Source organism: Neopsephotus bourkii, unplaced genomic scaffold (assembly GCF_033783945.1).
Source record: "Neopsephotus bourkii isolate Nb327-2 ecotype Australia unplaced genomic scaffold, CSIRO-AGI_Nbou_v1 NB_1085, whole genome shotgun sequence".
In the NCBI taxonomy this organism is placed as follows: Eukaryota; Metazoa; Chordata; class Aves; order Psittaciformes; family Psittacidae; genus Neopsephotus; species Neopsephotus bourkii.
This window is the reverse complement of record NW_026901573.1, coordinates 58,677-85,694: the sequence shown is the minus strand read 5'-3', so window position 1 is coordinate 85,694 and position 27,018 is coordinate 58,677. Positions and strand designations below refer to the sequence as shown.

At 38.5% G+C, this 27,018-nt stretch overlaps 1 protein-coding gene across 2 annotated transcripts in view; it reads left to right on the top strand.

Annotated features, from left to right (window-relative positions):
- LOC133217037 (cAMP-specific 3',5'-cyclic phosphodiesterase 4D-like) overlaps window positions 1-27,018 on the top strand; it is a 186,834-nt gene that overhangs the window by 146,338 nt on the left and 13,478 nt on the right. For both annotated transcript variants that reach the window (XM_061362157.1, XM_061362156.1), the window contains exon 2: window positions 16,109-16,300. In XM_061362157.1, coding sequence (XP_061218141.1) covers window positions 16,109-16,300 — 192 coding nt within the window. The remainder of the gene's footprint in view (window positions 1-16,108; window positions 16,301-27,018) is intronic.

Sequence of the window (27,018 nt, the reverse complement as noted above, 5' to 3'; positions counted from 1 at the left end):
TTAGCCCTTAATGAAATGTTTTCTTTTTAATGGCCAGAGCTGTTAGTACTTTACAAAGTACCCATTTTGCAGGTAGGAAAATGGAAACACAGAAGGGGATAAAATGATTCATCACTCTGGATGACTCATCCAGTGAAAGAACAGGTTTTTGTACCCTCTTATCCAAATTCATTCCTGCAAAAGTAAAGAACAAAACAAAGGATTTCCTGATTACCTTATACAGTAAAATAGCAGCGTCCCTCCCTCAGCTGCCAGGGGGCCCCATGTCTGCTTCAGGTTTCTCTATGGGAGCCAAAAACTTTGACAGTGAGTTCTGCTACAGAATTAGAGGTTAGGCACAGTGATGGATGGTGCATCTACAATGGTGCCAGCTGGTGAGGGCACATAAACATACAGCCACGTGTGTGATCAGCTTAGCAGAGTTTTGGACATGTAGGTTGGGTTTTGCTGAAAACACCTGCTTGAAAATTACCTTTTATCAAAATTGTTGATTCTTGGAATCAACAGGATGAAATAACCAGATGTCAGGGAAAAATAGTCAGAGACAATGCTTGTTCCAAAAGCAACAGTCTTAACAGTGACATTTTTTAAGCTGTAAGGACTGGTGATAAGTGCTGTAATTTCTCCTTCTAGGTCTTTCGGATTGCAAATTTTGTAGTGTTTCAGAGTGGTATAATCACCTCTTTGGCACCAGCAATTATGGCATGCCCTGTCCCAATTTTAGTAATGACATTGGTATCAAGAAAATAGACTTTTGTAGACAAGTTGCCAAACTGCTCTTTTTTGCATGAAGTAAAATAAATAAAGCACATTTTTTCCTGAAAGCAGGAAAATACTTAATCCAAAAGATGCACTTTGGCATTTGATTTCTTTCCTTTTTCCTTTTTTTTTTTTTGTAGTTGTAAACAGGTGGATTTTAACAATTTTACCCTAAGAAACTCCATAGTTCAGTTTTTATGATTTGATCAAACTTTGCAACTCTGTTGATAATTTAAACATGTCATGCTTTGTTGTCAGATGGAAGGCTTGCAGAAGGGGTGAGGGAAGGCAGCATTTTTTGCACAGTGGAGATGGCATCAGAGAAACAGTTCCAGCAGGGAGGATGGTTGATGGACAAACACAGCAGTAAGTGGTCAGTCTGCTCTGGTCCCAAATCCACAATTCGAACTGGAGCACAAAGTTCATTCCCTGGAATCATCTTGTGCTTACAGATAAATCTGTAGTTGATGAGAAAAGCCTGAGCTGTCCTTGAAGGTACTGATAGTCCTATAGATACATATTTCCTTATAGGGCAGGATGAGTAATAAATTTTAGTGGAGCATCTTGGTATTGCTTTAGGAGGATGATGTTTGCTCTTGTTTTGAAATACACAGTTACAAGTTTTGGTTTACCAAATCACATTTATGAAAAAGTTTGGGTTTGGTTTTTTTTTCCGTTCCTGTTTCAACCCACTACATCAAATCTGCTTCCAAGTTTGCTTAATGTTGGAAAAAATGTCTTATTACAAATAAAGAGTGAAAACTGATATTTCTATTACCACATTCCTCCACAGAGAAAGACTGATTTCTTTGGTGAGACATGCTTAGCCTACCTGTTTGTTTGGCATTTCAAAAGTGTAGTAGCTGGTGGTTTTTTTTCTCTTGTTTCTAGTTAATTTTTGAATAGTTCTTGAGAGCTCTAGACTTCTGGTTGTTTAGATATTCTACCAAATCAGAGTTGCATAGTATGTATGGTAATTTTACACCTTATAGTATGTTACTTATTTTGTTAATAGTCAAAGTACTGGATTTATAGTTTTATAGCTTTTGCTTCAAAGTTTTTGCTTCCAAAATCCAACAGTCTTGCATAATAGGGATCTTACAATGACTTACAGGAATTTCATAGATGGTACAGGAGTACAAGTGGTTTTAATTAGAACACACTTATATTACAATAGTAATTCATCATAATGAGACTATGAATGAAATGTTCCAATAATCTTGAAGTTTGCAGAAGATGAAGTTAATCGCACAGGGATTGTAACCAGAATCATAGAATGCTTTGGGTTGGAAGGGACTCTAAAGATCATCCAGCTCCAACCCCATGCCATGAGCAGGGACACCCCCCACCAGACCAAGTTGCAAAGGCCCCATCCAACCTGTCCATGAACGCTGCCAGGGATGGGGCAGCCACAGCTTTTCTGGGCAGCCTGTGTCAGGGCCTCACCACCCTCACAGGGAAGAATTTCTGCTTAATAGCTAATACTGTAATTATAGTTATCTTGTAAACTATCGTGTAGCTTATTGAGTGATCCTTGTGCACTTACTCAAACAGCTGTGCTTTATCACTTTCACCTTTTTTATTTTTTTTTCCACTTTTTCATTTCTTTCAATTTTGTCCAGTAGGGGTGTCATTCTATGTTCATCTATATACTAACCACTAGAAAGCAAATCTGCAATACTGCATTTGTCTGAAATTTCTGATTGTCTGCCACTAACGGCTGCTGATAGTGACAGCAGGCTGAAAAAGAAAATTGGAGGACAATAGCAGGTATAAGAGTTTAGAGAGATTGGACCATCTCCAACATGGAGACAAAGATATGCACAATAACCTCATGTCCATGTTACAATTAAAAATTCAAGTAGAAAAGAAGGAAATGCCAACATTACTATTGACGTAGGAATCTTGGTTTAGTCCTGTGCATAAATAATTTGATAAAGAGTTGATGAAGGGTTGGTGAAGGGCTGGCATACACTGTGGTTATACCATAACGACATGCTGCTTCCACTGACATTTGCTTTTGGCCAGTACTAGAGACAGAATTGTGGATCTGATGGGTCTTCAATCCATTCAGTAGCTTCTCAGATCTTTTGAATTAATCTCTATTTTTAACTACTGATGCCCACATAGCTTAAGCAATAGCATTTCAAAGCATATACCTGAGGAATGATGAACATGTAATTAGAGACATGACAGAGTTGGCATGACTAGTTCAGTATCAGGTGCTGTGCAGCTTTGGCAGATATCATTTCGAGTTCCTGATGATAAAAGCACTTTTACCTTTCAGTTGACCTTTGCCTGATTTACTACCCATCTTCTGTAGTGAATAAGTATATCACTGACAGCGGTTTGTTCTGCGGAGACCTCTTAGACCCTGAACAAGGCTGGAGGTTTTTTAAAAGTAGTACAGCATCACTCAATATTTGTTTTCATAATGCACATTTCTGAAGTGATTTCCTCAAGGTTGGTCTAAGCTTCTAACTTTCTGAAATTTATAAAGATGTTCACAGAATAGGCAAAAAAATGCATTTTGTAGACACTTGGCTAAATTCCACTTTCTGCTGCAAAAGAAAAGTCATTAGAATGTCTCATAATATAGCTCCCAGATCTTTTTTAAACATGAAAATAATACAAATTTCTTTGCCACTTTCTCATCAACAGTTGTCCCATTTTCCCTCAAAAAAAAAAAAAAAAAGAAGGAAAATTTCAGCACCAGTGGACAGGATTTAGTAATAGTAAAAGAAAACAGTCTTATAAAGGTAAGCATCAGGCAGCCATCTTAAGTAATGTTATTAGTTGTAGCATTAAAATAATGCAATAAAACCTGAAAAAAAAATATCCAAATGTTCCATTATTGTAGATTATCATTTGCTCTGCACTAGTGGCAAGAATTATATTTCTTGACATATTAGACATTCAGTGAATGTGCTCAGAGTCTACAATAAGCATAAAATAAAATACAGTGTGAACATGTACACTCAAGATACTCCAATTTCATCACCCTTGCAATGCAAGATTCTGTCCTTTTTGTTTCCCTTTAGAGGTTGTTGCTTGTATGTGACAAAGCTGTAGGAGGCATTTCCAGAACCCAAATCATAGAGTGGATATTGATACATTTAGTAGACATCTAGGGAAGTGGAAACAACTAAAAATTTATTAAATTTCATAAACTAAGTGCAAAAATACAATAAAAAATAATAAAAAAGAATTAAAAAAAAATTCCAAACCCCAGAATGTAAAGAACTGAAATGGAAAGTACTGAAGTGGAAATTATATGAAAGAAACAATTTTGAAAAAGCAAAGTGTAAAAATTTTAGATCTCTGAAGTTCTTAATACCTTGAGCTTTTAAGCTTTAAACAATACATGCCATGATTTAAGTGGTAATTGCTGCTAACACATCCCAACATGAATTTTTGTGGAAGTAGAATTCATATGTGATTTATTGCCAGCAATTGTTTATTGCAAATACAGGAATGTTACAACAGACTGAGAAAAAATTTTGCTTCTAAGATACAATTCTGTATCCTTTTAATGAAGCTTTCAGTAGCACAGGGAATCTAGAGCAACACTTTTGCTCTTGTTTGCAAACACTTCTTTGCCTAAAGAGACAACTGCAGCTTCTTGTCCAGCTGCCTCCTGTCCACATTCCTCTGAAACTGTCCTTAATTTCTAGTAGGTATCTGTGTGTGCACATTGTACTGGTGAAACAATCTTATCTTCTGTGGACAGGGTTGTTATAGTTTGTGCTATAGGCCTTCTTAGAATCATGGAATCATAGAATAGTTAGGGTTGGATAGGACCTTAAGATCATCAAGTTCCAACACCCCTGCCATGGACAGGGACACCTCAGAGTAAACCATCTCACCCAAGGCCTCGTCCAACCTGGCTTTGAACAGTGCCAGGGATGAAGCATTCACAACCTCCCTGGGCAACTCATTCCAGTGACTCACCACCCTAACAGGAAAGAATTTCCTCCTTATATCCAATCTAAACTTCCCCTGTTTAAGTTTTAACCCATTACCCCTTGTCCTACCACTACAGTCCCTAATGAAGAGTCCATCCCCAGCATCCCTATAGGCCCCCTTCAGATACTGGAAGGCTGCTATGAGGTCTCCACGCAGCCTTCCCTTCTCCAGGCTGAACGGTCCCAACTTTCTCAGCCGATCTTCATACAGGAGGTGCTGCGTCCCCTGATCATCCTTGTGGCCCTCCTCTGGACTTGTTCCAGCAGTTCCATGTCCTTTTTATGTTGAGGACACCAGAACTGCACACAATACTCCAGGTGAAGTCTCACAAGAGCAGAATAAAGGGGCAGGATCACCTCCTTCGACCTGCTGGTCACACCACTTTTGATGCAGCCCAGGGTGCGGTTGGCTTTCTGGGCTGCAAGCGCACACTTCCAGCTCATGTTCATTTTCTCATCGACCACCACACCCAAGTCCTTCTCTGTAGGGCTGCTCTGAATCTCTTCTCTGCTCAGCCTGTAGCTGTGCCTGGGATTGCTCTGATCCAGGTGTAGGACCTTGCACTTGGCATGGTTGAATGTCATGAGGTTGACATCAGCCCACGTCACAAGCGTGTCAAGGTTCCTCTTATTTCCCTCTTGTTTTTAGACTTTTTTATCCACAGCCTTTATCTATTTTCTTGGGAGACACACTTTATGAAGACAGGTTGGCTTTAGCTCAGTTGTGCAAAAGACTGCAGAAAAAAAATTATAACCTGCATAATGCTGAGGGATGCAACCTCCTTTTTTAATGACAGTCACACCTCCTGGCTCTTTCAAACGCTGTATTATCCGTGCTGTGTTCTCTGGGATGGGATGTTAGCCAGGAGTAAACACAACTGTTTTTTCCTGTCAGTGTCTGAGTGGGCCACTCTTTGCCAAGGATATCTGCCACTAAGCACAGGGTAAGTGTAGCCATATCTTCTACGCCAGTGCCGAGTGTTCATTGTCATTGTAGGTATAAGTGATGAGTCTTCAGCAGGATGTGTTTGCCAGGAAGCTTCCTAATGCATACTAGCGTTAGCACTGGGGAACATTTATACCTATTTTCTGTATCCTGTGGGGTCTATCCATGAGTACTTTACAGTATTGATTTAAATATTACAGGTCTGAGAAGCTACCTCTTTTTCCAAATACTTGCTTTATCACACCACCAATTCAAAGAAATACATGAGCAATTTAGCCATTTCTGGTAATGGCATCTGGGTGAATTCACAGAAGGAGGAGGCTAAGCTCTTAGAGTGTATTGGATTTTCCTTCTCTGACAGCAGTCTGCTTCTCAACTGTGGTCTTACATTCATTTTTATATTCTGTTTTTTTCTGACAGAAAGATGTTCCCCTAATACCTTAAGGGAGCTGCATTTTAATTAGGATTAGTCAGGATGTTTGATAGATGGTATGTATATTTTTATATATTCCTAAATAAATATTTTGAAATGCTTTGTTATTTGATTCAAATGCATTTAAAATAAGAGAAAAGCAGTAGTACTGCGAATTACAGTTAATACATGCTATATAGTCAAACTCAGCGCAAGTTGGTTTTGCACCCCATTTTCCAAGTACTGCTCAGAAGGTGGTGATGCAGAAAACAAAAACATAGTGGGGATACTTGGATCAAAAATCACCCTGGAAGTAAAACCAGTGTTGTTCTAGAATTTCTTGAAGAAATTAGGTGATTTTTTTTTTCTTTTTTTTAATGAGTTTGAAGGTACTTCCATATTTAGGGCCCAGGAAAAAAAAGTGTACCTTAGGGAAAATAAGGGCAGACGACATTATGGAATGATTTAAGTGAACTGGGACAAATAGACTGTAATTAAGTGATGACAATAACAGAGTGGAGAACCACCAGTGATTCAGCTGAGTCTGCACTCCCAGAGCTGTAGTGTGTCTGGCAGGTGCCTGCAGCAGCGGGAGCTTGCAGGTGGCTGGTTAGCTGTTCAGGAGCACCCCTGGGTTTGCTGCATACTCCTTCCCATGTCTGCATTAATTGGCTCTATTTTTCAGCTTTCTTCACTTCACATTATTCAAAATAGTTCTGATTCTTCAGTATTTTATGCACAGTTCCTAATTCAGACCTCAACCTGCAACAGATTTTACCAGACATCTCTGGGATAACAGTTTCACTGGCCTTTTTTTATTGTCTAAAAATGGGGATATTAGTTCCAGGAGTATTATCAAATCAACAGAACCATACAAAGTGACTTAAACCTAGTAGAAGGCTGGAAAGATTACCAAATTTATTTGAAAATATTTTGCATTTTGTTTCTCTTGCAGTTTTTGTTTGCATTTTTATTATACTGCAGTAAGACAATTATTTCAGCTTCAAAGAAATATCAAGACACCAAATTCATGTAAGAGGATCTGGAATCTGGCATTCTTATCTGAACATCACATTAGTAGGAGAATATTAATTTGCAAGATCCAAGTTCAGAAAATAAAAATTGACTAGTGAAGGATTATCACCTCCAAGGAAAGAATAAAAGGCATCAGAAAAAGAATCCCAGTATGGCTGAGGGTAGCAAGCAAATTGATTTAGTAGGTGGAACAAAGGCTTGCATGCCAAATGGATAGACCACTAAGGTATAATTAAGAATAATGAGGTGCTATTATGAAAAGTACACCTTGATTTGAGTGTGAAGAGATTGTTCAAAGCAAAAATCCCAAAGCTATTGTAAGAGTTGTCACAAGAATCTCTTTGCTTGGAAACTTCATAACAAAACATGAAGCAGTTTGTTTTGAGAGAAAGGTTACATTTCCCAATATTCTTGATAGAAAATCATGAGATAGAAGCTAAATACATAGTTGGAGTTCCTTTGCTAACATTTTTGAACAGACTAATTATTACAAACCTTTTGTGCTTCAGTGTATTTTTTTGTTCTACACAGGTTGTATTTGCTTGTTATCTGGGCTTTTAATATTATTATGAAGCCTTGTTATGCTGTAAATGTTTCCAGAAACAGTTATACCAAAAGCAAAAGCCAAGTTCTGCTGCTAAAAGCAAATTTCATTAAGTGTCACATCTTCTTCTTTCGCTTGAAGTTTTGATACTTGAAAACTTATCCACACCACTTCTAAAAATGGACATAATCATAAGGCCTGCTTGCTGAATCGCTTAACTGGAAACCCAAAGCCACAACTAGATAGTTGGCTTGAATTCTCTAGTGGTACAAGAAAATTCAGATTTAGATCATATGTTTAACATCATTTGCTTACAATCCACTGAAAATATTTTTAAGCAATGGAAGGCAAGTTTTTTGCTAACTTTGCTATAGAGAAAATGAAAATTGCATGGTCACAGGTCACATATTAACATTTTTTTTCTTTAAATGTAGACTTGTATGATATTCCTTCTAAAATGTCAGTATAAATATTTCTCTTTTTTTCCCCGTTTCCTGAGGTCTTTAATTTTTATGAGGCATCCAGGAAGAGACAGAAAGTAGAAGGGGAAAACCACATATGTTCTCCTCTGGATCACTGGGTAGAGACTGTAAGAATGTGTCCTGGGTTCAGCAGTAGCAGTCATTTTTCTCCTTCTTAGTAGCTGGTGCAGTGCTGTGTTTCTGACTTTCAGCCTGGGACACATTTTGAAAGGTCCCAAGCAGAGAATTAATAGAAGGAATAAATTTTAGGCCTTTTATTCAATTATATGAAACTACTGATTTTTTTAGGTTTTTTTCTGATGCTGCATATGAACTTGTTTAACAACTGAAGTCCAGTATAAGCCTAAGGGAGGGGTTGATTAGTGACAACTAATTCTTTCTGATAAATAAAATTCTAAATCTTCATTTTTTATTAAACCTGGAGGTAACTATGTCTAACAAAAAAGGGGATACCCAAGTCAGCTGTTGGCTCGATTTAATGCTTAGTTTCTTGATAGGCAATAAAAAGACTCAAAAGAGGTCATAAAGACATAACAAAAGTGCTTGTTATGTCTATTTGATGAATGTAAAGTGTATCTAAACTTAGTATTTCACAAAGAAAATATTATAATTATTTGAGGTACTGCCGAATCTGTGGACAGATTTACAGCTGAATTCAGTGAATATATTTAGCATATAAAATAAACCAAAATGCTTCAATCAAAATAATCTCCCAAAGTAAAAGATTTTTGTCTCTGTCTTCATTTATTCCTTTCACTGCATAAGACTCTGGCTGAGAACTGTAAATTAATGTAATAGAATTTGTGTCTACCTCACAGAAGATGCTTTCTGATGGCATAGGACCTCGGGAGTCTATATAGTTTTTGAAGAATTGGGTCATAATGACAGTGATTTCCACAATAACTGAAATGGTCTGCCATTAAAAAAAACAAAACAAAACAAAAAAAAAAAACACCCAAACCCCAAACAAACTAATGCACAGTAAATCCACACCTAAGAACAAAACTGTAAACTGTTCTGCTTTGATTTGAGACACACACATCTCCAGGACACACCGTAATTAATGCAGTTAATTGCTTAATTGCTCTAAGAGCACAGTACACTCTGCCTGTTGCATCACATCTGATAGCGAAAGAGCTTTCCCTTACTCTTGGCTTTCATACCGAACCATCCTAGTGACAGGCGCCCCGTAATTCTCCACCTCCAAGGTGGGTCCCACGAGCTGAGGTGGTCCCCTGCCTTTTTTATGCTTTTTAATCTGCATTTGAAGGGACCGTCGGCTCGATCCTCCCCTTTCCTCAGAACCTACAGGCTGCCTTTTCCAGGGTGGCCTCCTGTCCCGGAGCACAAGCCATAAATGGCTTTATTTTCCTTTGAGATGTAAATAAAGTTTTATTACCTTGCTTTGTTCTAAATAAGAATCTGCCCAAAGGCAGTTGCCACAGGGCAGCTCTTCCGAGATAATGTCAGTGAATTACAGCCGCTACCCCAAATGAGCTTATTCTGTGTGATGGTGTGGCATTGTGCTTCCAGGTGAAAACATAGAAGGGACTTCGCGGAAATCAGGGCATTGAGATGCGTAGGTAAATCATAGTACTTACAGATGGCTGGAGATACTGCTTGGCACTAGGACAATGGAATCCTTTGAAGAGGGCCAAAAATTACTCCTTTAAAACTTGATTGTCCCTCTGTAATGCTTAAAGATAGCCTTAAAAGATAAGATGTCCCCAGAGGATGAGTTAATTTGGCTCCTAACTCTCCCTCCCCATAGTTTCCAATATAGGATAGGCTGAAGACGGAAAGAAACTTAAAGGGGAATATCAGGAGTGCTGTTTATGTTGTTAAATAGTTTATTAGACTATTTGGAGTGGAATTTATTTTATTCCTTTTTCTACTATTGCTTACTTCTCTAAAAACAAAACAAAAATCCCCAACAAGATGCAACAAGATTGCTGATCTCTCAGTAATAAGGAAGATCAACATTAAGATTTTCTATGCTGCCTTAATTATAAGCTCTTGTGCATATTCATTATGATGCCATTATTCCTTATGTTACTAAAAGCTATGTTTTGTACACAGATCTTCCCCTTTTTCTTTTAGAGAGTAGGAGAGCATTACTTAAGGACTCAGAAGCAAGTCCACAGAGAGTTTCTTTCACTGTGTAAAAAAGCTGTGAACTAATGAACAATGAAGCAGTACTGCAGAGATCTGGGGTACGAAACCTCTCCTGTCTTTGCCACAGATTCCTACTACTGCCTGAAGAGAATCATTAATAATCTTCCTAAGGGTTGTTTGTGATACTATTACTTCTTGTCCTGTTTGGAGCACAGGGAAGATAAGTCGCTCAAGAGAGTTCAACACCCTTATCCCCATCTCCGTCCAGAGCCTGGATGATACGCAGTGAGCAAGACATGCAAACACAGTATATAGCCAAAAAAGGAAAAAGGCTGAACTTTCATCCGATGTCATGTTTGTCATCACTGAACAGTGAATAAGGCAGGCTCTAAAGATAAACAGTATCCACTAATGTCCTAAAACATCTTGTCAAAATGCAGAAACAAAAGTTGCTGAATTAGCACTGGCTTTTCATAGCTTTGTCATCTGTGGAGTTGCAGCAAAGCTCTTTGAACACAGAAAATTCTGTGATGAGTGCTGTGCCAAATTGCTCCTGACACTAAAAGCAGCTTCAATTTGCATGTGTTGTGCAAAGTGCCTGAAACTAGCTGCAAAACAGCGGTGGAAAATTCTGTCTTTAAATGGGCAGTTTCTGCCTGGGAAACAATAACATAAATTTCTATGCCTTCAAGTAATAATTTCCATGCTCCTTTTTCCTTTCTAAAGACCACCATCCACCAAAGTGGAAGAAGGCTGAGGAACACACACTAGTGAGAGAACAACTTTTGTTAAGTGAACATGCACTTTTTAATTCACAACGTATTCTTGTTGTGGAAAGGTAAATGTGAATCGACCAAAGCTGACTTTATGATATTTCTGCCCAGGCTCATCAAAGAGTCTATCTTATCTTGTATCTTAAAGGGTTTGGGGTTTTTTTTTTTTTTGGTTTTTTTTTTGTTTGTTTTTTTTCAGTGTATGCAGCAAGAAAGAACAACTCATATTCTCCAATTACCTGTTTCGATCCTCTGTTCATTTAATGCAGTGTGCTCAGCAGCTCATTTCTTGCAAAAAAAAAAAAAAAAAAAAAAAAAAAAAAAAAATTCAGCCAAAGAAACAATTTATTTGCTTTTCAGTGCAATAACACATTGTTCATTTATATTTCTACTAAATCGTTCTATGTAAAAATGCGGGCAACATACTCAGAAAGTAAGAGCTAACAAAGACACTTAACTGCTGTAACTTTTTAGAAACATTTTAATATAAATATACGTTTCTGGCAAACCAGTGCGGTATACACATTCCGCCTTTGACTGTAGATCTGAACTTTCTTTTTTCTTGATACATATTTACATAAAAGACATTCTCGTTGAGCAGTATGACACAAGTCCTAGTAGTTATTTGGATCTTTTTCGTTACTTTCTACACCCATCTAGTGGACACAACCAGTACCACAGGATAAAAAAAAAAAGGCGGTTGATGTCATCTACCTGGACTTGTGCAAAGCGATCGACACTGTCCCACACGACATCCTTGTCTCTAAATTGGACAGACATCAATTTGATGAATGGACCACTCGGTGGATAAAGAACTGGCTGGATGGCCACACGCAAAGAGTTTGTGGTCAATGGCTCAATGTCTGGCTGGAGACCAGTAACGAGTTGTGTCCCTCAGGGATTGTTGTTGGGACCAGTCTTGTTTAACATCTTCATCACTGACATGGACAGTGGGATTGAGTGCGCCCTCAGCAGGTTTGCCGATGACACCAAGCTGTGTGGGTTGGTTGATACGCTGGAGGGAAGGAATGCCATCCAGAGGGACCTTGGCATGCTTGTGAGGTGGGCTGATGCCAACCTCATGAAGTTTAACCATGCCAAGTGCAAGGTCCTACACCTGCATTGGAGCAATCCCAGACACAGCTACAGGTTGGGCAGAGAAGAGATTCAGAGCAGCCCTGCGGAGAAGGACTTGGGGGTGGTGGTCGATGAGAAAATGAACATGAGCCGGCAGTGTGCGCTTGCAGCCCAGAAAGCCAACCGTATCCTGGGCTGCATCAAAAGGATTGTGGCCAGCAGGTCGAAGGAGGTGATCCTGCCCCTTTATTCTGCTCTTGTGAGACCTCACCTGGAGTATTGTGTGCAGTTCTGGTGTCCTCAACATAAAAAAGGACAGGGATCTGTTGGAACAAGTCCAGAGGAGGGCCACGAGGATGATCAGGGGACTGGAGCACCTCCCGTATGAAGATCGGCTGAGAAAGTTGGGGCTGTTCAGCCTGGAGAAGAGAAGGCTGCGTGGAGACCTCATAGCAGCCTTCCAGTATCTGAAGGGGGCCTATAGGGATGCTGGGGATGGACTCTTCATTAGGGACTGTAGTGATAGGACAAGGGGTAATGGGTTAAAACTTAAACAGGGGAAGTTTAGATTGGATATAAGGAGGAAATTCTTTCCTGTTAGGGTGGTGAGGCACTGGAATGGGTTGCCCAGGGAGGTTGTGAACGCTCCATCCCTGGCACTGTTCAAGGCCAGGTTGGACGAGGCCTTGGGTAATATGGTTTAGAGTGAGGTGTCCCTGCCCATGGCAGGGGGGTTGGAATTTGATGATCTTAAGGTCCTTTCCAACCCTAACTATTCTATGATTCTATAAATTTCCTGTCACGACCCCAATGTGCACGTCTTTCACATTCCTGTAGTTATTTAGTGGTGCAAACCACAGGGACTCTCCTAGCTGATGAAGCTGCAGTTTCAGCTAACAGACTTTCAATTAAAAAAAAAAAAAAATCATTGTTTTATAATCTGACAGTGATAGCATTCATAGAAGCCTTAAGTTCTAACCGGGAGAAATAACACTGATCATAAGATACTCATATCATGTCCACAAAGGGCAGGTGAAATAAAATAAACAAATCTGCAAACAAAGCCATGTGTTTCTTTAATCCAATGAAGTACCTTATGATCAGATGAATAATTAAGTCTAATTTAAATGAAATCATTAGTTAGTTCGTATTCAAAATGTTTCCGTTGTACTACAGACCTACATTTACCTTCATTTATTTATCTTCCACTTTTAATTTTTGCTTTAGATGTTTCAGAGTACTTTACATATGTCTGAAATGATACTGGCACAGGACTATTGACTCTTATTGAGCACGGGACTAAACAATCCTCTTCTGTTTTACCTAAAATTGCATGAAAGAGCTGCATTCAATAGAAAAACAAAACACACAAAGTTTGTATTGTTTAGGAGTCTGAGTATTCTCACAACTGTTTAAAGAAAAAAGAAATAATTAGGCAATGAAATAGGAGTGTCAGGAAAATTTGATACAATGAGTTCACAGATGTTGCAAACCCTTCATTGATACTGAGTATTTTGTGCTGCTGGAATAATCAGGCATTCAAACTCAAAAGATACTGATTGCTAGTGAATAATAGTAGTCAAGCTAGTAGTAATGGCAATATGGTTATTAAAAGCAGAAGCAGCAAGGATGTTTTAGTAGTATTCATGCTATCAGGCCATTTCCTTCCTTCCTTCCTTCCTTCCCTTTCTTCCCTTCCTTCCCTTCCTTCCTTCCTTCCTTCCTTCCTTCCTTCCTTCCTTCCTTCCTTCCTTCCTTCCTTCCTTCCTTCCTTCCTTCCTTCCTTCCTTCCCTTTCTTCCCTTCCTTCCCTTCCTTCCCTTCCTTCCTTCCTTCCTTCCTTCCTTCCTTCCTTTCTTTTTCTTTCTTTCTTTCTTCTTCTTTTTTTTTTTTTGTGAGCCGATCTCACAATGATCACAAAGATGCAATGATTAGGGAAAATAAAAGGCAAAGATGAACTTTATGTTGTCCAAGATCACCCCACAGGCTGTGGCAGAACACTCATTCGATGTCTTATGAATTAGCTTTAGTAGTTTGAGATAGAGCATGTTATGTAGTAGCACATTTGAGGACACAGAAAAAATATTTAGGCATAATCAAAAGAAATCAAATTTGGGGAGAAGTGTATGTGTTAGGATTTGCTGACAGTGAGTTTTTCTGGAAACGACAGTGAAAATAGGACTAAATCACTAAGTTTAGTTGATTTCTTTTTAATTCCATTTTCTAAACAGTTAAAATTTTGCTTTTCTACTTTCAGACTGTGAAAAGTGAATACATAATAAATTATGTCATCTGAGAGCAGCAGAAAGATTGCAGTTTCAGGAATATGTGCAAAATAACAATGAAACAATGGAATAAAACATGAAGCCAAGGTCCATTCTGTGCCAGGCAATGTACATCTCTGTCAAAAAAAGCAATAAGTGTTTCTTTGATTGGTTCATTCAACAAAGGAATAAAGGCCATTGGAATGCTACCAGTAAAATATAAAGCTTCAGCCTCACTGCAATCTTGGGTCACTGGTAGATAACAGAAAGAAACAAGCTGGTGTGGAAAGCAGCATGTACCTGCTGTGACTTCTGCACCAGGCTGAAGTCTAATCAACAGCTGACAAGTACTGAATATTTTCTCTTCTGCTGTCATAAAATATAGGTGAAAACTGGTGGGTGTCCTTCACAAAAATACTGGTTTCAAAATGAGTACTTTAGGTGGGTTCAGTGTATGCATACTATGATGCTAACACTGATCCATGTTTAAAAAATAGTGTGAAAGATGCTCTATTTATTCCTCAGTCCTAAATGCTATAGCAGTATTATTTAAGTTCCCACTAGTATGGCAAAGAAGCCCAAATAGTTAGAAGCCAAGGTCTCATGCACATCTTTCCTACTGTGCTGTAAAGCTAAACTGATCTTTGGTTTTATAAAGACACAACCAAGTAGGGAAACAGAAATAATCTTCTTCTGGCTGGATAAAATGTGCTCCATCCCACCAGATGGAGACATAATCTTGCTAATCCACACATCTGTAACCTCTGGGATTGCATACCACAACACATGAAGTCTAAAAGTGGAGCCACATGCTCCAAAAAGACTCCATATGGTACCAAATGCAGCTGTCGGGCTGCTAGGCAACATGGGTTGCCATGAGCACGTCCTCTCAGCATAGCCAACCCTATGCTAGTTTCTAATTGACTGCAAACTCCCATTCAAGGTCTTTACACTGATTTTAAAAAGCCCTTTGTGGAAACATTACAGACTACATGAAAGAGCATCTTCTCACTCCTTCTCCTTCTTTCTCTCCCCTTGCTCTTCAGCATCTCATGACGGCGGTGTTCCCTCAGAATGATAAGCCTGTTTACCTCTCTTAATACCAAACACAGTAACTAGAAGTGTTGGATCTAAACTGCCTAGTTCAAAGGCATGAATGGGCACAGGAGTTGTGCTGCTTGGCAGTGAGCGAAGAATTCTTCTATATGTTTGTAAAATAGCAACTATAATACATGCAGACGTGCTCAAGCACACACATACATCTTAATCCCACCCAAGAGTTTCATTTACTGGGATAAAACAAAATATATTCTCGAAATATTTGGGTAGTAATGAAATATTAGGGTCAGGTACTCAATAACTCAATTGCCTCAACAGTGGGAGACAGGATACGGAGGGTCCAGCTCAAGATACTTGGGGCCCAAGGAAGAAAACAACGAAACTTCATATTCCCTCAAGTGCAGAGCTCACAGATCTCTACATGCAGAGAACCATAATGTTTCCTGTACTCCTAATACTGATTTTTCTTTACAAAATTTTTTTCCTTCAAAGTTCTTCTTTTTTGGTTGTCAGCAATTTTAAAGTGTACTTTGGTTTAGCAGTGGACTTGACCAGGTCTTTATTTACCCATTATTATCAAGAAGTAATTACCTAATGATAAATCTGTCAGAAAAGTTTTTATTACTTTTAAAATTCTTATGTCAACAGCATAAATCTTTTTATTCTTTCTTTTTGCAGTTTTGATGTAGACAATGGTACTTCATCGGGACGAAGCCCCTTGGATCCCATGACAAGCCCTGGATCAGGGCTAATTCTTCAGGCAAATTTTGTCCATAGTCAACGCAGGGAGTCTTTCCTTTACCGGTCAGACAGTGACTATGACCTGTCTCCAAAGTCCATGTCCAGGAACTCCTCCATTGCCAGTGATATGTAAGTATATTACAAAATACTTTTAGCCTATGTTTTGTCCTGTCATGTGATTTTTCCAGCCACAAGAAATTTCCTTTAAAAATAAAAGACAGTAATCACGCTATTGAAGTAATGGATAATTGCTTGTTTATTTCTTTACTGAAGCTTGTACTTGGTTTTGCAGTTTTCTGGAAGTAAGGATATCATGAGGGTTTACTTGGTGCGTTTATGCACTTTATTAGCTTTGACAGGATAGTGAAAACAGTTAATACTATTGTATCCAAACACTAAGGAGAACTCTGATTTCTAAGTTCGTTTCAAAAGAAATGATATAAACTTAATTTCTGCTTCTTAACAATTCCATTTATTTCCACCAGGTATTTTTATGGTTTTGGAGAAAAGATTTACCAGCTGACAGAAATTAAAAAATCCAAGAGAAGCAAAGGTTACTTCAAATACCCTTTTAAGTAAAAGGCAAAATTTTAACAAAAGGCTTTTGGAAAGTTATTCTGACTGTTCTTCTCTGTTGTGTGTATTTTCTGCTGGTGGGTCGTATTTTTCAAGTACGTGTGTACCCCAAGGTGCATGGGTAGTGGAAGGCAATTGCAAATCTTTGTTTTTCTGTAAGACATGAAAAACATGTTTGATAGTAGCTTCTAGGTACTTCTAAGTAGTAGAAATTAAGAGTAACTGATTTGTTTGTTTCCCTTATCCGCTCCAAGTTTCACTGTCGAGTAGGAGTTTATGGTTCAATTACAAATCACTAAAATGAAGGACCAGGCTTGTAAGAGTCCCCTAAGGGGCAAGGAGGTCTAAAACGTTAAAAATTCAGTATTAAGTTAAAAGCTGTTTTTTTAATGAGTCAACACCCAGTCAATATGCTCTTTAAAAAATAAGAGTACAAACAGCAAAAGAAAAAGGTTTTCATTATAATGAGTGAAATTTCACCGGATATTTAATTTGCAGTCATTATATGAACACTCCTATATTCAGCTTACATATAATTTTTAGAAATGTTGATAAGAACATCTAATTACAGCTCTCTTTCTATGTAAGTGCCAAGATAAGAAAGGTTCATACCTTTACAGAGGGTTTGTGTAAGGTCCATACCTCAGTTAAGCATGTAGACTGAAGAAGTTTTTAAGCTTTGTGCACAGTATGACTGATTTTGGTTGAGACAAAATGAGTAAGAAAACAGCCAATCCATCTTGCTTTGTTGTAAATAAAAATGCATTTTATGTGGAAATGGTGACCCCCTTCCAGAAAATTCTCCACTGACAAATAGCCTTTCTTTTAGAAGGACCACAGTGAAGCTTTTAGTATGGCACCTGTGCCAGGATACCATTTGAAAAATTTTTACCTTCAGGGGGACAATCTAGGTCATTGTGTTGCTTAGATGAGTCATTTCAATTAAGAATTCAATTAGTGCTCCATCCTTGAACTCATAATCCACTTCTGCATTTCCTAGAATTCTGGGTAATATTTCAGCACATGGCAGTAAATTGAATAAACAATTGAATTACTGAAACACTAAGCATACTTCTTCCTTTGGATATTTGTATCTATTCTTCCTTTCAGTTTTTTCTTAAAACACATCTGTGTGTAACATTTTTTTCCTTATGTCTGAATAAGTATTCACAGTCTCCTGTCACAAAGGAGCTCTTGTTCTAAGAAGAGAAAGTATTCCTGCTGCTGCTTAGGATGGGAACACATTAGGAAATGTAAGAGGCAAGTTGTTTTAACAATGGAATATTAACCATATATCAGTAAGCCTGATTATAATAAGCTTGATTATATCACAGAAATGAAGTAAAAGAAAACCAAGAAATAAAAGAGGGAAAAGTTTAGAAAGATAAAATAGCATAAAAAAAAAAAAAACAACCATGAAGTTTTTTATATATGGCTTTAAGGAGAAACTGGATGTACTCATAGAAAGGAAACCCACTGAAAATTATTGAAATAGAGAAGTCACTCTGGTTCAGGACATTCCTAAATGACATAGAGGCTGGAAAAGTTATCAGGGCAAGTATCACACAAATTTTAGATTACTCACAAATTATTCTATTTCTCTATAGCCTATTCCCTACATGGTTAATTTTCAGTATTGCATGTTGCTTGAGCATGAGCTACAAAATATTACAAAACATAGACATCATCCAGGTAATGCAGGTGAATTAATATTATGTAACAGTTTAACCTAGAATGCCCTCATTCTTCAGTGCTTGAGTTACCAACCTCTATATTTCACTTTGTAAAGCAAAACAGAAAGCAGAAGGCATGCATCTTGCATTTGTAAGGAATGTAATATGATGATTTTGTGGCATTTACAGTAATACATTCCACTTCAGTAGCAGCAGATGAAACAAATTTCAAGTTTAGTCAAATCCGGAATGTTGTGATAAAAGACAGACAGCAGATGGCAGTGCTAAAATACCAAACTCATCATTGTGTCATCATTTATTATTTGCCCAGCTCCAGCCAAGGAAGGGAAAACAGTCGTGCTCAGTTCTTTGCGAGGCGAAGATGAAAAGATGGGCTCTGCCACAACCAACCAGCTGAAGCATAAGATAATAACCAAGAAACTAATACGGATGAATACTATCCCCAGGCAAAGGGACAGCATAAGTCCCTGTGCCCAAAGTAGTAAACCTCACAGAGCAACCAAAGGGATTTTCATTCAGTCAGCTGAGATGAAAAGCAGCAGAAACAAAGGCAGAGAAGATGGAGGTCTAAAGTTTTTAAAAATCAGAGATACTAAGTATATTTTAAAGTGAGGAGCCACATTAGCTATGGAAAAGAATAAAAGGATGAGCGCAAGGCCACTGAGGTGTGAGGAGGTTAGTTAGACAAATGTGGGTGCAGTTATGGCATTAGAAGAGGCAGAAGAAGCAGACATATAGTAAGAAAAGAAAAACAAATTAAGGAGTGGGATCAATAGCTTATTATTATTATTATTATTGTTGTTGTTGTTGTTGCTGCTGTTGTTGTTGTTGTTATTTCTTGGAATCAATAGTACGGTCCTAGTGGACAAAAAGCAGGGCATGGAGATGATATGAGGAGATTCAAGACTGTGAACCAGAGAGGCAGGTGGTTTAGACGGTAAGACACAAGGTCCAAGGCAGGAGGGCACAGATGTGTGTGAAGCATGACCATGGGTTTCCAGCAGAGAGATGAGGATGTGCAAGAGAAAAAGAAGTGAATGAGTGAGACCCTGGGGATGAGTAAGCGCTTATAACGAATTACAGGGCAGGATCTGTGATGAGAGACAGGAAAATAAGTTTAAGGGGAAGGAGAACAAAGAATAGAAATTTTGAAGTCCCCAACAGCACTGCTGCAACAAAGGGAACAGAAGCTAGCTGAAAGATGAGCAAAATCATCAGCACTGTATTGGAAGAATTGTTAGGTCTCCATTTGAAGACATCAGTAAAGCAGGGAACTTTGTGGATGTCTTGCAGAGGAGGCCTGGTTACATAATACTCACCTGCTTGAAGTCCTCTTGCTTCTCAGAACTTGCGAATGCAGACAGAAGCTGAAGTAGTAACACCTTTTATGCCTTTCTTGCTAAGGGATCTCTACCCTGATTAATGGAGCAGGAGATTGAATTAGCAGAGAATCTCTGTTTTAGCAAAACCCAGGTCTCTAACCAGGTTAAGAATGGATTCTTCAATGAGACCATTAGCAATCTCATGAACACTAGAAGGAAGCCAATAAGCATTTCACTACCTGGGGCATGTTTTAACTGCCACTATAAAGGGAGAAAACCATGTTAGTCCCCCTGTGATCCTGAAGAAGCAGACAAGAGTGTAGCAGACCAGACCAGAGGACCAAAACAATCCAGTTACAGCATTCTGTCTGAGCTCCACTAGGTCTTCTGAATGTACATAAGGAAAAAAGGTTTGGGAAGTCTACCCTTTCCCCATCTCTACAATGCCACAGAACACAGCTCGGATGTAACATTCTGGTCTTTCTAGGATTTGTCCAACTGAACCTCACTCAGTGAAAAAGTAGGTGGTGTGGGAAGTCTTATGGGCTTCAGAGAGGCTCAGCATTGTTTCCTCAGTCAGATGAAATACCACTATAAACTTAATATAATTACATAAAATCTGGTAATTTTTATTAGACCTTGCTTTTATATTTTAAGCACCAGAGCCCACTAGAGAACATTGACTGAAGTGTCATTGGCCTGGTGATCGGCCAAATAGCCAAATGGCCATCAGTACACCCATTCCTCAGACTCACCAACCTACTGATGTTCTGCCAATACCTTTTGCAGGTAGCAGCATCCCTCTTCTGCCGTCCATGGTAAAAGAAATGTCAAGAGGATGCAATTTACCCTAGGATTTTTCCCCACTAAATACAGTGTTATCCTGCCTTCTCCTAGAGGATATGCTGCTTTGTAGACTGTACCTGAATGTACCTGTAAACTTTGGCTCCACATTAAACAAACAAACAAATAAACAGATCATCTCTTTGAATAATAAAACTTAAATGTGGATTACATTGCAATGAAAAGAGCCTCTGTAATTTGATAAACATAGATACTGACATACAGAGATTTGGCTGGTTTTGTCAGGATGAATCATCCCCTTCTTCAATTGCTGGAGAAATAATTGTGGGATTTATAAGTTGTGTGGGTTTTTTGTTTGTTTTTGTATTTTTTTTTCAAAATAGAAGGAAATAATCTGTAATTTTGCGAAGAGTAAAGAATAATGGAATTATTCTGGCTGCAAAATTACCTTAAATAAAGGGACATTCCAGGGCAGAGAGTTCCCTAATTTATCAGTAACTGGCAGGTCTGATACCAACCTGAAGGTACAAGTAGGCTGATATACCCCTTTAGCTGTCATGAGAAAGGGCTGCCAGAGAAGAGAATTTCTGAGATAAACTAGCTCAAATGTTTCCCAGTTCTCAACAATCTACTCAGCTTTTTAAAAAATTGCATTCTATTCAATCTGGATCAGATTCATAAGCAAAATGTACTTCAAAATGTACTCCAGGCAAAGATGGCAAGCCTGGACAGTTAACAAGGTTCACCTGAGCCTTTAATATACCATCATGAAATGAAGGTATGTTTTCTCGTCCACTACAGGAAGACAAATTACTAATGATACAGTTTATCCTTTCTGAGACAGGAAGACTTTGATTTACTAATGAAATCCTGCGTGCATCTGAAGTTACAGAGCAAAAACCCTTTTCTCTCAAGGCTTCTGATTAAGACTCTAGGAGAGCAGAAAAGATGTGCAATTACTAGGCAGACTAATTTGGACCTCAGTTTAAAAAATGAGAAATAATTGTCTTTCTTTCTAGATAAACCGCTGTTGAAATTCCTGATGATTTCTCAGAATCTGTGATATTGCGTATCACAGATATTACTGGATGAAAAGAACTATTCAGTGTTCAAGGCCAGGTTAGATAGAGCCTTGGGCAACATGGTCTAATGTGAGGCACCCCTGCCCATGGCAGGGGGTTTGGAACTGGATGGGCTTTATGTCCTTTCCAACCCTAACTATTCTATGATCCTATGATTCAAACTTCAAAGTCTACCTGCTTTAAAAAAAAAATCTTTGAAGATGTATTTTCAATGTTGGTTTCAGCTCAGAAACAATTTTTTTAATGAAAAAAAAAGTATTAAATTTCTTGAAACATGTATTTGTCTATGGAAAGAAATGTACTTACATGCCTTTAGGAAAAAAAAGAAAATATTTTGCTTCATGGGGTGTTGCTTTTTTGGTCTTAAGATATTTTAAATTGAATAAATCTCCAGGTTGCAGCTTAAACTAAGCTAAGTAATTGCTAAGTTCCTTACAATTCTTTTAAAGTTATGAACATTTTAAAATGACCACTGTGTACTTTCCAATTGCTTGGGACGTTTTACAAATGGAATAGAAACCAAAGACTTCAGTAATATCCAGTTCGCTTAAATTTAAGTCTACTAAGTTTGCACTAACTTCTTTTGTTGATCAGGAAAGCAGTTATGCTATAAACAAAAAGAGAACATTTTTGGATTGAGAAGGCTTCTTTTGATCTGCTTTTTAACTCAGGAAATTCTGAGGTGTTCTGATATGCCTTTTTATTATTGAATTGAATCAGGATTTTTTTTCATGAAATGCAAATTGATTTCATCTATGTTCAGACAATACAGTATCGTTATTGGCTTTATGTCCAAATGCTGAAACATAGTAATATTCCAAATATAACTCTCAGTTGTTAAGCACATCACTTCCCCTTCAAACACTTTTAACGTGTCAGGCTATTTTTCCCCCTCTTCTGGAAATAATGGCTGCTGGAAATTAAATTGCAAGTTCCTGCTCCTGTGCTAAACAGAGCAGAGTTACTAAACCTCTTCAGTCGATGGTGGCATCTTATTAAAAACATGATGCGAAAACTGGTTCTTAGCTGGAATTTCAGCTACATCACACACTGTTCATCTCTGGGCTTGCTGCACCGATCTGTAGCAGACAGAAAGGAGGATAAGTGTGTTTTGTGTGTGAATATGTGTGCACACAATACTGAAGGATGGGAAGAGTTTAGAGAAAGGGAACTTTGTAAAGAGGGACTTTAATGTTTTGGGGGATGCCTTTTACACTGTTTTTCCAGGTCAGTGATCACCTGCATGCACAGGCTGAATTTATTTCAAAAAAGAACATTAGTCCTTTCACCCCTCAGGGCACAAACAATGCTCTGTATGCTTGTAATGGTGCTTATGCTATGTTAGCTGTAGAGTTCATCCCCTTGAAAATGGACAATCCAAAATTCTGATGCGTTTGCCTTGTTTTCCTTAAGTCTTCTTATTTATTCCTATATACATTTAGGCATCTTTGGATTTTGTTTTTGGACCCTTTTTTCTAAATGTTGAAGCTGAGACAATCTTTCTGTGGATAGCTGAGAGCAAGCTCACTTGGGCTGGGAAGTTAACTTGCACAGGAGCTGTCCTCAGCAGCTCTGCTCTCATTTGAAAGAGGAAATCTTTCAACCTGCATGAGTATGAGATTCACATGGAAAGTTATGTGTTCTTATTCTTCAGAAATAACACAATCGTGTCATTTCTCAGCGTTTAAACATATGGGGCAAGGAAATGCAAGCAACCAAGTGTCTGCTGCTTAAAAACAGTTCAAGGTAATACATTTTATTTTCACATGCAACAAGCTAAGAGTTTATATGTGTCAGCTAATGCAGTCAAACTGATTAATAGTAGCTCATTAAGCTGCACCAACTTGATTGTTTCCAGTCATGTGTGCACACCCACTCACTAATATTCTCTAAGATGAGCAGAAGACAGACCTATTCCTTAGTCACTGATGCTTGTTTGTTTTACAGCCTTGCTTAGAGCTAAATAATGATTCATGTTGTATGAAAAGTCCAACAATGGCACTGCTAAATTGTTCTGGACTCTTCTGAGTTAAGCTCTTCTCTGGTTCAAAGTCCTACATCTTCTGACTTAACCCAGCCCTTCCTTCAATGCACAAACCAAGCCCCTGCACTGCAGTAGATTCTTTTCCCTTGCTATTGTCTAAGTGACCCACAGTCAGACTGCCTAATCTTAGGAGGAAAACCACAGAGTAACACTCTGGCCAATCCATACCCTGTTTTTCTTTAGGACTGAATTCTGTCAGACCTAATGCAGGCCAGTTGCTCAGAGTTGTCCGCTATTATTCTGTCATCTAAATTGTCTGCTATGTTATAGTAGGATTAAAAAATTGAAGCTTGGTGGTTGTTTGGGGCAATACGATACAGATGATTTCTTGAGTTGTCCTGTGTTTCTATATTTTGCACATCCTGTTGGCATCCTGTGATGGGCCACTACATCAGTATCTACACGATTTCCTCAGGCAGATTACCCACGTTAGATGTGTGAGTCCAGTCTCTGGAAAACATTTAAGCTTGCTGAGCAGGGAAGTACCTAGGTCTGTCACAAGAGGTCTTGATCTTACTTGAGCCCTTCCAAAGGTACTGTGATACTTTCATGGGAGGTGGGAAAAGCCTGATAGTATACCTGTAGCATATTTATGGGGAATATGGAAAAATAGTAATACTTCCCATTCCTTGAGTTAGTCAGCTGATTCTGGTTCTAGCCCATGCAACAATCCTGAATGAAGTTTCCTGATTCAATGGGTCTTGGTTCAGATCACCATCATTAAGACACAGTTAGCTACCCTTGTCATGCAGCAAAATACCTTGTTTCTAGTTTGCTCAAAAAGCACAGGCACTCTGATACGATGCACAGCAAGATACACAGGTAATCAGATAATACCTCTAAATACTGCCTGGCTTAAAATTGAAAATACTGATTTAAAAGTCAATACCAAAACCTTGGTATTCACTGTTCATTTCCCACCCTTCAGTCTGCAATGGTTATGATGATTCTGTCTTTCCAAGTCCTGAAAGCACCTCACCTTGGGTTGTAATGTATTTCAAACAGAAGGAATATTGTAGTCTGGGTAACCTAACGCAGGTGACTTCAACATAGCAGACTCTAAGTATTCAAAGGCTTCTTTCAAACCAAATAATATGTATGTCCAGGAACTGAGATGCTGAAAAGTTGGCACGAAAAAATAAAGTACTTTCTTATACAAAATAGCCACTATAGCTGGAAAGCTCCAGGTACATTAGTACAGAGCATATCTTGGTGTGCATTAGCTATGTATAGTAATCCACACTTGTTTTGAGCTTTTTGATCTCGTATCATAGGACAGCCAAGTATTGTTTTCTTCATCAACATGCCATAATGGAATAACTTGATTTGTTACCATATGAAGGTAATTTGGGTATTTGGAAACACACCTGAAATACTTGCTAGTAAGATTTATGCTGGAGAAATGTTTGTTTGTTTTTTTTTTTTCCCTTTGCTGTGTCTTCCTAAGTCTAACTTTCTTAGTTAGGTAGCCCAAGGAGGACAATAACCAGCCTTTCTTGTGTCTACAATAATGGACTTACCAGGGACTGTAGCTTTTCTGAGCCAATCCTCTTCCATCTGGTTAAGCTCAATTGAAATTAAGGAGAGTGAACTCTCCAGAACTTCCAATATTACAGAAATACTTTTGACTAATTAGGGAAAACGCTTTGCTGTTTAGAAGAACCAGGAAGAGAAAAATGTGGTGTTCAGGAACACTAAGACAATAGCTTAGACGCTAAATAAAGACGCTACTTTATTCAGCTTCTAATTTCTGCCTACCATGTGATAGAACAAGTGGTTTCAAGTAGCTCTTCGTAAAAATCCTTTAAGGTACGTGTTCTCAGAAATAAAGAAATGCTCTGGGAAAAACAGCTCCCTCCTCTGTAGCCCATGACTCAAACAACAATTTCAATTGCTTGCTCTCTCAACCATAAATCCCAGCCTCCCCACAGTGCCACAGTCCCCACTCTTTCCCTTAGATGCCTCACCATCCACCAAGTGGCAGTCAGCTTTTCAATGAGATGCAAACCACTGTGAACCCAGTGCCTATCTGGGCAAAGCTGTAAGCCAGTTTCTGGTTTCTGTCACATCCTATAATGTGGGCACAACATTAAGAGATGCCTCTTGCCCCTAGTCAGCCTTAGCTTTTGGAGCCAGGCCTGAACTATCCCATGCCAGGGCTAGAAAACTGAAGTCTTTGGAAATTAAGATGACATGACTTAAGCAGTCTTCCTGCAGAATAAACTAACTTGAAGCACTGCAATTTCTGACTCCCAATATTGTGAACCAGTCCATTTGGATTCTGCATATGCAGATGATGATGATGAAGTGAAAACTGTGTGAAGCAGCCAGCCACCCCTCCTGCTTGCTGTCCTTAGGTCACAGCTTCTGCTGAATAGTATCATTATATGATGTTTCCATTTCTCTTGTCAAGAGTGCAGTTTGAAACAGATTTCATTCCTGCTAAAATACTAATATGAGCAGTGCACATATTTTCAGCATACCTAATTCATATATTTATTGTGTGTTTATTTGGCTTCACCTATAAAACGTTTTTGAGGCAGGACAAAAACCAACCAACATCAAAACCAACAAAATACCCCAAACAAGCAGTTAGGGTAAATGACCACCTCACTCTGCTTCTCCATTTGTGTTTTTTGCATGGCATGTTTATGTTCATACACAGCATATGTGCAAGCAAAACACATGTCTTATCTAAGCTGTATTTATAGTATGTTATTGGGTGGTAAGTCAGCCTTGTATACAGAAATGCGTGGGTGTCATGTTTAATCCAAATTTAGATGTTTACACTGAAAAGGAAGCTGCAATCGTTTTTATGATTCAAATAAGAGACTACTTTAATCTCCATCTTTGGGTGGATTTTACCTTGCTTTTATTTTTACTATGTTTCTACATAAAAAAAAAAAAAAAAAAAAAAAAGACCAAATACAACTCTGTAAAAATTGAGTTAATTCTTGTGACAATGTGACAAAAGCCTTATTTCTTACTGTACAGCACAGTTCTGGGATTCCAAAGAGCCACTCTCCCCTAGGGCTTTTCAAAGTAATTTGGCAGTTTTGTCATAGAATCATAGAGTACCACATTGGAAGGGCTTTAATGATGATCTGGTTCAAATTTGCTCGGCAAAATCATGGCCTAGATGACATAGCTCAGCATCCTGTCCAGCTGAATCTTAACAATGTCCAGTGCTAGTGAACCCACCACTTCCATGGGGAGATTCTTCCTGAGGTTGATTGTTCTCACTGTGAAAAATTTTCCTTTAGTATCCAACTGGAATCTCCCCAGGAGTAACTTGTAGCCATTACCCCTCATCTTTTCCATGTGA